Here is a 13,878-nt window from a genome sequence, read left to right on the forward strand (position 1 = left end):
TAGGTAATAGTGTGGAAGAGTCATTGGAGGAAGCATGAAACAACAGCAGGAAACATTAGGAGCCCGCTGCAGAAGTGGACAGTCGACAACCTTGCTACAAACTGGTCCTCCATTAGCTGCAAAAGCATTGACTGGGAGCTTGTCAGAAATAGAGAATGTTGGGCCTTATCTCTTACCTTCTGAATCAGTATTTTAACAAGCTCTGGTAATCTGTAGGTCTGGGAGGTACCACTCACAGAGATAAGGAACACGGTAGGGGCAGTTACTGGAGGAAAAGAAGTCACTATCTTAGGTGTGGTCAGTTTAAGGTGTTTATGGAACATCCAAGCAAGCTGATCCATAGCAGTTGGGTATACGGGTCTGGAGGCTGGGTTGAAGTCTGGTTTAGAGAAACAATTTACCATTTATCAACAAGTTTGTATTTGAATCCATGGTCCAACCCAAGTTTCCTGGGATTTGCCCAGGGAAAGTATATCATTAGTCAAGCAGAGGGCCCAGGAGGGAACACTAAGAAACACCATTATTTGAAGTCCCATACAGCAAAAGGTATCCACAAGACACAGAAGGAACTTCCAGTGGTAGGAATACACAATGTGAGTAGTGGGAAGAAAGTTCCAAGTGGCAGGATGGTCAACATTCTCATTCCAGCAGAGGTCACATAAGAACAGACAAAAGTCCATTGGATTTGGCAATCTTGATGTCAGAGTAAAGCTACAGGTGGAGATTATTTCCCATAAAGTTCTTTCTTGACCTTAATATGTGGGGATGCAATTTAGAGTTTCTGCTCTCAAAGTTCAGATGAGTAGAGTATGAAAGAGGAGCTTGGTGTGGAGCCAGTTTGCAAATGTTCTCTCTTCCAATAGGATGGTAAATTCTTTGAGGAATAAGGAAGGCACATAAAGATGAGTAAGACCCAGTCCCAACCCTCAGCATTTATAACAAATCAGAAATAAGACATCCGTAGTACAAGATGGGACATGTATTATAAAATAGCAGAGATTCAAAAGAGGGATACACCACATCCAGACATTAAGAAGAGCCTGCTTACTCCTCCTCAGTTGTTAGCACAGAGATATGCACATACTTAACACTTAAACTATATCAATTGCTGAATTCTCCTCTGAACAAATCTGGTATATTATTAATAAAGTCCCTTTTATTCCAAAATCCAAGGAAACTTCAAACTCATTCATGAGATATTTATTAAAATAACACATTTAGGGAAAAAATCAATACAATGTATACATCATTACTGAAAACTGTATACCATCATACAAAAAAGGATTTTATTTTGGGAAATTGATTCCTAATTTATGGCAAGTTTTACTTTCAGAAATAAAACCACAAAACAACACAATCTCATCCAATCTTAAAGGCTGGCATGCTGAGCAAGGAATGTTCTTATTCTTTGTAGGAGCTCCTTCTTTACACTGTCAGGTACCAGGGCTGAAATACAAAAATAAAAATATAGGAGTAAGAAGATGCCAATTAATATATGTCAATTTGGTATTTGATATTTTATTCAGAATTAACAAAATAATTTCATGAATAACCCATATGCCTCAAAAAAGAAAGAGGTAAAGATATCTGAAAAAATAAACTATATTTGCAATTCATTATTTGAGTGAACTATCCAATACCTAAATATACTGCACACTAACGAGAATAAAATATGGGAAAATTCTTTAAACTAGGAGTGGAAAAGACCTTTTTGAAACAGAGGGTTATAACAAATTGATAAATTTGATATAAATCAACAATGGCAATTTAGTAAGTGGGTCAAAATCACCATAAAGAAAGGCAAAAGACAGAAAGTGGGAAAACACTCTTACAGAAATGGGCTGATCTCTCACTGCATTTCTCCAAATTGATAAAAGATCAGACTAATAGAAAAATGAGCAAAAGAGATGAAGAAAAGACAAAACACAGTTCTTGAACATACAAGGGGTGTAACTTCATAATTAAAATGTAAATTAAAACCACAAACAGCATGTTTTGCCAATTATATTGGTTAAAAACCAAAGGTCAGTAATATCCTGTGTTGGTAACACTGAGGGAAAATTGGCTCTCTTATATTAGCTGATGGAGAATATAAATTGGTACCATACTTTTGGGAAGGTAATTTGGCAATACTGTATTGAAGTAAGTGCACATACTCTCTGACTCAGCAAAGATGCAAAAATTGCAACAGGAGTTACATTTGTGGGATTTTTACTTCTTCAATTTTGAACCATGTGACTATTATCTATTCAGGGTATCACACTAAAAAAAAAAAGGCCCTGCTCTTTGAAATTTTAGAGCCCTGCTCTTAGTAATTTTAAATTACTATTAAATGTCAACAAATGAATCTACACTATTTTTTTTTCTTTTCTTGGCTACTAATAAATAAGGACAATAGTGAATTAACTAAAATTTCTAATGCTACTTGCTTGTATCCAAAGGAAATGAAGTATTTCAGATACAGTTCAGTATTCCAAAAATAAGTACACAAATTAAATAGGACACGTACTCCTCTTTACAGATGTTTAGTTTAAGCCTGCTAGAAGTAAAAGCTACATAATTAATTCAAGACCACTGGAAACGTGATCAGTACATATATTAAACACATTATTAATAAAAATTAAGGTGATGGGAGTATAGATTAGTTGCCTTGGAGTTAGGGATAAGGTATGACTATAAAAGGATAGCTTGAGGGAGTTTTTTTGCGGGGAGGAGGGTAGTTCCATGAATCTGTACATGTGTATAAAATTCATGGAACTGCACACTAAAAAATGGTCAATTCTACTGTATTTTAGTTAAAAAAAGAAAATAAATACTTCTCTTGGCTATAAAGAAGACTAAGAACATAAAACAAAAGATTTATTTTTATTTCTCTGTTGTGTATTTGCTCATTTTCTAGCAGTGGAGCTATAAGGGATTGAAATGTCTAAGATACAAGTGTTGAAGGAGAAGCAAAGAAAATTTCTACCCTGTATAACCAGCTCCAAAATGATAATAGCTTAAGCATAAATTACAGAAGGAAAATAGAAAAAGAAATTGGAGAATATTATTTTAAAATGTAAATCCATCTGGGGAACAATAAATACTATGTTTTGTTTTTCTTTCCCTGAGACATACTTGATGAAAAAGTCTTTTTTTTTTTTTTTTAGCTGTAAACAGGCCTACAGATGGCTGGAAAGGACTATAGGATTCTTTAGCTCTATCCCAGCAGGTAGTTCAGAGAATTAGTATTCTCTAGTAATAATTTTCAAACTTTTTTACTTTTTACACTTAAATTCTTTTTACTACTTCTGTGTGACAAAACAGATAATGGATTATCTAATTTATCTGCTTTCACTTAAAATTACCAAAAGAAACCCTTTCACAAAATAAATGAAAATAATGTAGCCACATCTGAGCTAACAATGTAATGTTCTTAATATTTATTACATATCATAAATGTTAATATACTATTTCATCTCTTTCCTTTGCCTTCTGTAAGGAAATGAAGATGATGGTAGTGTGAATTTTAAATACAGATTACCCAGAACACAAAGTTTTAGAGCTACCAAATTCTTAATTTAGATACTTAAGAAGACAGAGCTTTACTTATTTTTAAAAAGAAAAACAAGAGAAGAGCATTGACCCTGGGGCTGGAGTAAAACTTTGAATTATTAAATATTTAAGTGAAATTGGGCCATATCTAATAAAAATTTATAAATCCTAGCTTCAGGTAATACTTGCCTCTACAAAAATCCCACATTTTAAAAATTATCTGTCTTAACCACTATTATCAACTTATATCTGTATACTGTTTTAGAGTCCAAAAACATTTTATACCTCTTATCTCATGTATTACTCAAGACTATGCTAGAGAAGCAGGAAGGCAATTATAATCTTTCCCAATGAGGAAATGCAAGTACCCAAATAATTCTGGAAAGGTTGTTTTTCCCTATAAAAAGAAAGAAAAGCTGAACCAGCGAGAGAGAGAGAGAGAGAGAAATCATGTCTTCAGCACACCTTTCCTTTCACACAATTTGTATTCCTTACCTCTGCCTTTTGGTGTGATTTCAGCCACCAAGTCATCAACAGTAACGTGTTCTAGTCCTTTTTCTTTAATTACCTCTTATGCAAAAGCAAAAAACAAATCATATCATTTAAAATCATTATCTGTAAGAAAGATTTTCATAGAGGAAGGGTTAAGATCATGTTTTTAGAGTGCAGACTGGTCTTTAAAAAAAAAGAGGACACTTTTTTTCTTTTCTAATGAAGATTTAGTTCAACCTTAAACACATTAAGTATTCGCCAGATCAAAATCTTAAAAGCCTGTTCATCTCTCAGCTAAATAACCTGTAACTTAACAATTATTATAACACTTAGAATGAATTTGGACTATAAAGTCAAATCTAATTATGTGTAAAAAGCTGGAAACAGATCTTATTTCTATTATAACACTTAGAATGAATTTGGACTATAAAGTCAAATCTAATTATGTGTAAAAAGCTGTACAGATCTTATTTCACCATAATCATACCAGCTCTTGAATGTATGGAAGGGGTAAAAAGCTATTATTTGAGTCTAACTTGTAATTTCATTGCCCAAAATTAAAGAATAGAACAACTCCTTTGTTCCTTTCTCTTCTCTAGGCTGGGCCAAAGGAGAGAGAAGAGGGCAAGGAGTTAATATTTACTGGAACACTCTTATGTGCTGGGTGATTTATGGCATTTGATATTCATAACAATCTAATGGGCTGGACATTTTTCCACTTACAAGTGACCCAACTGAGGCTTAAAGTAAATAACTCATCCAAACATGAGCTGAAATCCAGTTTCAGTCTCTTCCAGTGAAGGTCTATATGACCCCCGAAACTATGCTTTTTCTAATGTGCCACACTGCCTTTTTAGGGTTAGTAGTATAAATAGTCTCTATTATTAATTGTAGAAACCATTACAATATAATAGGAGTTCACTGAAAATATCCAGAATTCCAGTATACCAAAGCTGAGCTAGAAGAGGCTCATCTTCATGACATGTATCAACTATCTAGTGGCATCATCATAGATACCTAGCAATTTTATAAGCTTCCATTCTACATTTTAAAAAAATAAGTGTAATTACCTAAGATCTTTTATAGGTAAATTTTCAAAAATAACACTGTTAAAGCCAGGAGATAAAATTCCCGTGGAGTCTGCCAATCATAAAGTGTTCAATTTGTTATAAAGTAAAAACATAGGAATAACTAATGTTTCACGTTGAGTAGGCACACTGAAAAAGGATGGAATGCATACTTTGATGCCAGAAAAAATCTTGCCTCACTTGTTTTAAGAAAAAAAGAAAATTTCTAAAGATTCAAGAATTATTTCTACCAAAAGGAGACAGGGGGAAATCATTACTAGAAGATTGAATTTTCTATTTGTTTAAAATTATGTTCAGCACTCGATAGATCTTAAAATACTGCCTATTATTTTTCTAGTGAACCCCAAGCCAACAAGAAGAATGAAATTAGCTTATCTTGTAAATGAAACTGATTACCTTTACAGTGTGCCTTCAACTGGTCCTTCCAGCCACATTCAATTAATTTAGCTCTCAGCAACTCTTTGAGGCTGTTGAGAAAGAAAATTTTTCATATTAAACTATAACAAGGTACAATATTTTAGGTAGGAATGTTTGAAGCAAAAGTTCAAATGTTCAATGAAAAATTCCCTGCCTTCTAATCCCAAAAACTTTACCTTAACTGTGACCTAATCTTGGTTTTATGACTAAATAATTCTTTGACATTATGCAAGTCATTTGAACTCTGGACTTCATTTTCATCATCAGTAAATTCTCAAGAAACTCTACTCTCTGGCCTTCTCATACACTTTCTACTTACCTCCACCAACAGGAATATTGGGGATCTTGTACAACTTCTAAATGGTATTACTTGAGCTTGAAGCTGCTGCACCTCAAAATCTTAAAACTCCAAAATCTATTCTCTGACTAGACTCTTATCCTTGAGCTCTCTTACTTCCCCATCATATCCCTCTCTAACCTCAAAAACTTTCCCCTCAATTTTTTCCAGTAACCTTCTAAATTATATACTAAGTGTGGTATTTCATTGATTCTAAGACTGTTTTTTTCCCCACATTTCAACAATTCAGTAATTGGTATGCCTATCATAATTTAATTGGCAGTATCTTCTTTTACCCTACTGGTAAAAAAATAATAATAATAATGGTATGTATAGCAACTAATGGCATCATGGGTGTAATAAAACATTTTCTTACCAATATTTTCTTATCCTTTTGCCATACCCACTCTTACAAATCTTCAATCTTCAACCTAAATAATTTCTCAGTGCTTGAACTTGTCATGTCCCAAACCAAACCACTTCTCTTTCAATATTTCTAACCATTCACTACGTGACATTTCCATCTTGGTATTTAATTAGGTCTTTTCATCTTAATAGAGCCAAAACCCAGCTCCTGCTTCTCTCCCACTTCAACCGATTCTCCCTGTCAGAATGCCATTGTCCATCCTGGTTCCTCAGGCTAGAAAACTTGGCATCCTTCACTCAGCAACTCTGTTAACACTATACATAAAATCCAGAGGAGCAATTCCTATGGTTCCAGTTTTATTTTTTTATTTTATTTTTTTTAAAGATCTTATTTATTTGACAGAGACAGACACAGCGAGAGAGGGAACACAAGCAGGGGGAGTGGGAGAGGGAGAAGCAGGCTTCTCGTGGAGCAGGGAGCCCGATGTGGGGCTCGATCCCAGGACCCTGGGATCATAACCTGAGCCGAAGGCAGACGCTTAACGACTGAGCCACCCAGGCGCCCCTCCAGTTTTAAATATATACTTCAATTCAAATGTTTTTCACCACCTTTGCCATTACTTCCCTAGTCCAAGCCATCTTCTTTTTTGACTGGACTGTTACCAAAGCCCCTAACTTGTTCCCCTGCTCCCTCCCTTATATACTTTGCTCTCCTTCCTCTGCTCAAAAGGGTCTGGTGGCTTCCCAATTTACTTAAAATTCCAAATCTATGCTACAGCCTAAATAATCCTCCATGATCTTGCCCCCCTCCCCAGCTATGCCTCTGACTTTATCTCTTCTTCTCCTCATGCAATTTATTCAGGCTCATGAGCTTCCATGTGGTGATCAAAATACCAGGCAAGCTCCTGTCTTGGGTCCTTGGCTCTTGGGAGTCCCCTCATTCCTTCAAATCCTTCTGACCTCTTATCAGTGAAGCCTTCTTTATTTTTTTGTCTCAAATACACACCTCATTATTCTCGGTTTTATTTTTCCTTTAGAACTTATCACCATCTACATAATACAGACTTATTTTCTGTCTTCTCCCATGTAAGCTCCATGAAAGAACAGACTTTATTTTGTTCACTACCATATCTCCAGCACCTTAAGAGGATATAGCATATGGTAGAAACTCAGTAATTTTAAGCTGCATGAATGAAAAAAAACAAGCATAAATAACCTCCTTTCCTCATTACTGCTAATACTATCCTAAAACAGATAAACATAAATAACCCCCTTTCCTCATTACTGCTAATACTATCCTCTCAGTTCCCCAAGGCATTGTTCTGGATGTCTTCTTCCTCATTTCTCATATTGAGGGCTGCTTTTACTTTAAAAAATTATAAGTTCTTCTTTCTATTTTTGCTGTTTTCCATTTTTAATCTGATATAATCTGCTAACATGTTCTTCTGTAATCTATGTCTAGCCCTTCAAGTCTCTCTTCCACATTGCCAGGCTAATATTCCTAAAGAGCAAAAGTGATGTAGTCATCCCCCTTCTTAGGATCTTTTAATGACTCCCACCACCCAAGGATAAAGTCAACAACAGATGTTTCTGCAAACCCATCACCCATTTTCCTGACCTTTCTTTGACACCACTCTTAGTGTAAGAAATCTAAATAGGGTTCCAACATTGGAAATGAGACCTAAGCAAGGTTGACCATAACTGGCCTATGTACCTAAGTAAGATGGTAATCACGCCAGGTACTTTGCTGGAACTACTAGGAGAAAGGTAGTCTGAGCCAGAGGGCATGAACTCTGAACTGCTAATCTCTGCCACCTTGTGGGTAGAGTCTGCTTGGGAATAAAGCGAACACAGAAGAAAACAGAGCTGAGAAAGAAAAAGAAAGACATATTCTTGGTAACAATTTTTGGGTGCTTGGACCCAGTGGAGACCGAAGCAACTTCGAGCTCTAAACTTTGTACTTAGATGAGCTTATATATTTCACTGGTTAAGCCGGTTTCTGAGTTCTATCATTTACAAATGAAAGAATTCTGACTTATACAAAATCCACTCCTCTTGTCCACTGTTACAGCAACATCACTTTCACACTTTACCTGCTAGCTTTAATTCTGTAGCTCCTCAGAACATTATCATGTTGTAACAAATCCCTGTGACTTTGCACATTCTGTTCCATCTGCCTAGAATGTCTTCTGTTCTTTATTGGCTGGAAGAATGGCTAATCTTTTTCCCGAGTTGAAGGAACTCTTTTACTATTTTGTAACTGATTACCTTAACCCCCAGGTAGAGTTGAAAGATCCCTCCTGTTCCTTATATATTTCTCTTATGCAACTTTTCACCCTGTTTCTGGAAGCCTTTCTTGATTCCTGAGTCTCTGTTTAGTACTTCCAAACCTGTTCATTCTTCAAATATTTACCCTGGCCAATTATGTGCTAGGGATGATGCTAGGGATACAATGGTATTTCTACTGTCAAGGAACTTGGATTACACTGGAGGACACAAACAAGCAAAGCAGGTGGTTATAATATGTGATTAAATGCTAGGCTAGAACAAGGGATCTGGGACTTAACAGATTCCTGTAAGAGGTGATGTTTAAATTAAGACCTGAAAGATGAGCTAGAATTAGTTAAAGATCAGGGAAAGAATAATATTTCAGAGAGTAGGAACAGCACATGCTGCTCTGAAGTTGAGAGTGTAGAAACTGAAAACTGGTTCTACCAAATTATCTCTCTGTTAAAAATTGGGTAACATTATGTTTTTAATTGTAGTTATTTGGGATTTTTTTTCTCTTCCATTTGATTATACATTCTTTGAGTCATTTCTTGTTCATCTTTCTAGATGACTCACTTTCCTTTAAGCATGCAATATTGAACACACCTATTTTTTATAGATGTTAGGAACTGAAACTTTTGATAATCTCAATTTTCTGTAATTCCTTCCACTGACATCAGTTTTGTTCCTTGATATTTAGATTTTTACATATAACGTAACTATAATTTAAAGACGTTAAATGTAATTTACTAACACAATCTATTGCTTACCGTTCTCTTTCTCCAGTTTCTATCAACTTTTGGTTAATCGCTGCTCTCATCTGCGCATCTTTGTTCATCTTGCTAACCTGAACATCAACATGTATTTTCAGATACAAAACACATACAAAGCATTTTCTTCTAAATCCTCTAGGTAAGCATCCCAACACACTTAACATTCTATCACCTGAAGGGGTGATAAATTTCAACAATGTGTTAACAATGTCATTACTCTGAATATTATTTACTGCATCCCAAGAAGTCATATTGATTAATGCACTTTACAATTTTTCTTCCCCCATATACTCTTTATTAATCAATCTTTGGATAACAGTAACTATTTTAACTTTTATGCAACACTTATGTGCCAAGTACTGGGTTAACACATTGATTTTTTTTAACCTCGTTTAATTCCCAAAACTTATTCTTTTATGTAAGAATTATTAACATAATTTGTATTTTACAATTGAGAAAACTGAGGCACCAGGATAGAAAGTGTTGAAGGCAGGATTTGAACTCATGCACTTTGAGCCCAGCAGCCCCAAAACACTTTAACAGCACATCATAACTGACTGCTAATCATTTCTGCACCTTAACTGCATTCAAAATTTCGGGGAAGCCACATAACCTAAATACTAATAAAAGATTAAGCACTGTTGGTGAAAAATCAAAGTTACAGATTCGGCTCTAAGTGCTTGACTTTTCAGTAGAATGTACCCAGAATTACAACCGCCAAACTAGCTCCAAGTATGTGTTTGTGTGTGTGGTCTTCATCAAAGTTTGCTGGTAGGATAAGGGAAAAACAAATCTCCAACTAATTCCTAACTTAGAAAATTCTCAATTTTCAGTGAAAAAAGACAACCAAGACCAAAGCGATTTAGAAAGGAGAGGGAGGTTAGAATGTAACACTTGGAAAAAGCTAACATTACTGCACATAATCTGTCACTAACTTGGGACCACTTTTGCTGTGTCCCATCTCGCCTATATGAAAAGTCAGGCTGGCAATTGAGTTTTGAGTTGGGAAAAAAATTTTTTTTGAGTGGAACAGGAAAAAGGAAGGGCTGAGAAAGGACTGAGAAATGTTTGCTCGTGTAGTTGGAGGCTCACATTTTCCAAAATAATTCTAAGGTCTAGTCGGTACCATTCCTAGAATATTGAACTTGATCTCGCCTTGGCCCCTAAAATACGGATAGTGACCTTGGACAAGTCAATTCTCAAAGGCCTCAGTTTTCTCACTGGTAAAACGAGGGCGCTAGGGGATCCCTCCCAGTTCAGACATTCTTTGGGAAAATAGAATAGGGCGGAGACAGCGGGAGAGGCGGGAGGGGAGGAGCCAGAAAACAAAGCGTGGACTGGCTTCAGGCCAACTCCAGTTGCACGCCCTGTCGGAGAGCCCTACAGGCCCGCGAGCGCGGGTCGGGGAAGCTAACGAAAGACAGCACATCGAAAGGAGCCTGGGCTGGGCCCGGGTCCCGGCCCTGAGGACCACGGGCATAGCTCACCACCATCACCGCGGGCGAGGGCCGTCCCTTCCCAGCGACGAAATGACCCTTGCGCTGACGACCGTTACCTACCACACTCTTCGGCTGCCCGGACCTAGACCCTCAGTAGCTCGGGCACCTAAGCACACAGAAAGCTAAAACACGCATTTCCGGGGCGGGGTCTCGCCGCCCTGCCTATAAATGTGAGAATTTAACCAGCGCGGGCCGCCTCCTGGTAGCTCAGCCTTCTGGGTAAGAGAGTCCAGACCACGCTGTCGTGCGGGCGTTAAGTCTCCGAAAAACTACCTAGCCCGTCATGCAACTTTCTCACGGACACTACATTTCCCAGAGGGCATCCCGCACCGCAGCGTTTTCTGGGATGGGAACCACGCCGCCTGGGAGCTTCGGTGATACGAGCGAAGCGCGGACCTTTCAACAAGAGCTTTATTAATTCTCACGCTACGACCCAGGAAGGCTATGGAGGTGGCTGCTAATTGCTCTCTGCGCGTGAAGAGACCTCTGTTGGATCCCCGTTTCGAGGGTTACAAGCTCTCCCTGGAGCCGCTGCCCTGTTACCAGCTGGAGCTTGACGCAGGTGGGAAGCGGCGGCGCCCCCTGGCACTCTAGTCCTTGCCCCTGTCGGCTGCCAGCGGCCGGACCCTTCCCTCATTTTCTTCCATTCTGACTTGGGCAGGCGACCGGGGCCTTCCGCACGGCCCGTCGGGCTGGGGTGGACCGAGGGTGGTCGCCCTGGAGACGGACGCCCATCCCGGAACCCAGTGGGAGTCTCTTTGGCGCGGCTCTTAATGAGCGAGACCCTGGGCAGGCGCTGGCTCGGGCTCCCGGGCTCCAAGGTTCGTCAAGCGGCACGCGGCTGCTGCCTGGGCTTCGGTCGCCTGTCCGTCTCTGGCCTGGGCCCTGCTGCGGAGAAAACTCAGGACTTGTTTCGCTTTCGAGCATCCCCTGTAACCGTGTGTAACCTTGTGCGTTGAGAAGCCACACCTCCTGGGAGGACCCCTAGCTCCTGTTTCCTCTGGCGGAGACCCGTTTCGTAGAAGAGAAACTCCGTTGCAGTTCAGAGCGTTTTCAGTTACAGAGGTGCTGTCAGACTGAGGACATTATTGTAGAGAACATCTCTAGAAATTTGGGGGGAAAAGTTGATTTAGTACCTACACTTCTGCTATTTGTTTTGTGTATCTGAGGCTGGCCAAAAAATTCATCCTTGTTCTTTCTTACGAGGTAATGAATGACATTTTCGTTAAAGAGCCCAGAGATTTGCATTTTTAATACATACCTCTGCTGGTTCTGGTGCATGTTGTGAGTGGGTCACACATTGAGAAATACTGATCTAGAGTTAAAGGACTTTAATCAAGTAAGTGTTTATTAATTGATTTATAAAATTTGGAAATATGGAGAGAGCCTGTTTTATGTTACAAGCTGATATCAAGATGAATATGATACAGTCTGTAACATAAAAGTGCAGTTGGCTTCTTGGGAAGAAAAGTATAAACATAATTACAAAACAGTGTGGTAAGGCAGTGATTGGGTTATGTACAGAACGTAATAGTAGTACTTCAGTATCTTTCCAAACCAGCCAGGGGATCTGGGTAGGCTTCCTGGAGGAGTTGATATCTAAGTTGAGATTTGAAGGAGAGGTAAGCATTGACTGGGGTAAGATAAGATGAGCTTAGCTTTTCTTTTAATTCCCTTCCTTTCCTTCTTCTACCCCATGTCAGTAATTGGTATCACTATGTTTAGCTTGTGCATTAAACTCAGTGGCCAAAAGAGTAAGCAATTATTGTTGCTCACAAGTCTACAAGTTAGGTAGGTGGTTCTTCTAGTAGTGGCTTGGACTCATTCCTGCATCTTTGTTCAGTTATGGTGGTTTGGTGGCTCCGCTCATCTTGGCTGGACTTCCTCATATGTTTGGGGATTCTCTGGCTATAGACTGGTATAAGATTATTTCAAATGGTCTTTGCTTAGCTCTTCTCCATGTGGTCTCTCATTTTTAGCAGGCTAGCCCAGGCTTAATCCAAGAAAAGTAGCAGTGCACAGGCACTTTTTTTAGGCTACTGCCTGGAATAAGTTTGCTCTTGTCCCATTGGTCCAAACAAGACGTATAAACAAGCCTTAAGGTCAGTGTAGCAAGCTCATAGCAAAGGGCATAGATCCAGGGAGGCATAAAAAATTGGGACTATTGTGCGAGTCTATATAGTTGCTTATGTTGGAGTCATGGAGTATTTCTTCTTTTAGTCCCTCTGTTCAGTCTGTCAGCAATACAGTCAGCTCAAAATTTGACTTCTCCTTGCTTCTACCCTTCTCCAAATCAGAGTTATCTCTTACCTGAACTGTAGTAGTTTATTGACTAGCTTTCCCACCATTCCAGTCTCCTTCTTTCCATTCTCTGTAAAGCAGTATCATCCTAGTTTTTAATTTTATATTTATTTGATATCCTGTTTCCTCCACTAGACTGTGAGCTCCATGGAGACAGTAATGTTTTCTTTTGTTCACTACTCTGTCCCTAGTGCTTAGCATTGTAGGTGCTCAATAAATAGAGTGCATGAAGAAAAGGAGGAATTGGTATTGAGGCCATTCCAATCCTGAAAAAGCCTGAGCAATGGGAGAGAGTAAGTAGGTTGTGTGTAAGACAATGATGCAGTCCTGTATAGCTGGAGCAAAAACTTTCCTGGGGAAGTAGAGACCACTTAGAAAAATAGGTGAGGGCACTGTTTGCCTTGTGGACTTTATCCACACCTCTGGTGTGTGTAAGTCAGTGTTTCCCAGACATTTTCTCTGGCCCTTACAATGAAAAAAATAAAGCTCAGCTGTCAAAGATTTGCCAACTTTTTAATTTGCTAAATGGAGATGTTTCTTTTTTGTTGTTGTTTCAAGTTTATATTTAAATTCTAGTTAGCTAACATATAGTGTAATATTGGTTTCAGGAGTAGAATTTAGTGATTCTTCACTTAACGTGTAACACCCAGTGCTCATCACAAGTGCCCTCCTTGATGGACTTTAACATCACCCATTTAGCCCATGCCTTGCCCACCTCCCCTTCAGCAACCCTCAGTTTGTTCTTTATGGTTAAGAGTCTCTTATGGTTTGCCTCCCTCTTTTTTTCCCCCCTTCCCCATGTG

General features: G+C 38.5%; 2 protein-coding genes across 6 annotated transcripts in view; one reads left to right on the plus strand and one right to left on the minus strand.

The window, feature by feature from the left end:
• Positions 1-1,184: 1,184 nt before the first annotated feature.
• On the minus strand, positions 1,185-10,971 carry ENY2 (ENY2 transcription and export complex 2 subunit). 3 transcript variants are annotated; one of them, XM_045896038.3, is made up of 5 exons: positions 10,835-10,971; positions 9,273-9,349; positions 5,511-5,581; positions 4,030-4,104; positions 1,185-1,446 (listed from the first exon to the last, which is right to left on the minus strand). In XM_045896038.3, the coding sequence occupies exons 2-5, from the start codon at positions 9,338-9,340 to the stop codon at positions 1,370-1,372; spliced, it is 291 nt and encodes a 96-aa protein (XP_045751994.1). In that variant the 5' UTR covers positions 9,341-9,349; positions 10,835-10,971; the 3' UTR covers positions 1,185-1,369. The 3 variants fall into 3 exon arrangements, with proteins under 3 accessions (XP_045751994.1, XP_045751992.1, XP_045751993.1); XM_045896036.3 differs by having other exon boundaries at positions 10,763-10,910; XM_045896037.3 differs by lacking the exons at positions 9,273-9,349; positions 10,835-10,971 and adding an exon at positions 7,949-8,242.
• Positions 10,972-11,068: 97 nt separating this feature from the next.
• The window catches only part of NUDCD1 (NudC domain containing 1), an 86,004-nt gene continuing 83,194 nt past the window's right edge, over positions 11,069-13,878 (plus strand). For all 3 annotated transcript variants that reach the window (XR_010410545.1, XM_064587991.1, XM_045896039.3), the window contains exon 1: positions 11,069-11,336. Coding sequence is in view for 2 of the 3 variants with exons in the window: in XM_064587991.1 (XP_064444061.1) it covers positions 11,219-11,336 (118 nt within the window). In the remaining variant the exon portion in view is untranslated. The remainder of the gene's footprint in view (positions 11,337-13,878) is intronic.

Source organism: Mirounga angustirostris, unplaced genomic scaffold (genome assembly GCF_029215605.1).
Source record: "Mirounga angustirostris isolate CCGP_5_RB_7025 unplaced genomic scaffold, mMirAng1.0.hap1 SCAF_4, whole genome shotgun sequence".
NCBI lineage: Eukaryota > Metazoa > Chordata > Mammalia > Carnivora > Phocidae > Mirounga > Mirounga angustirostris.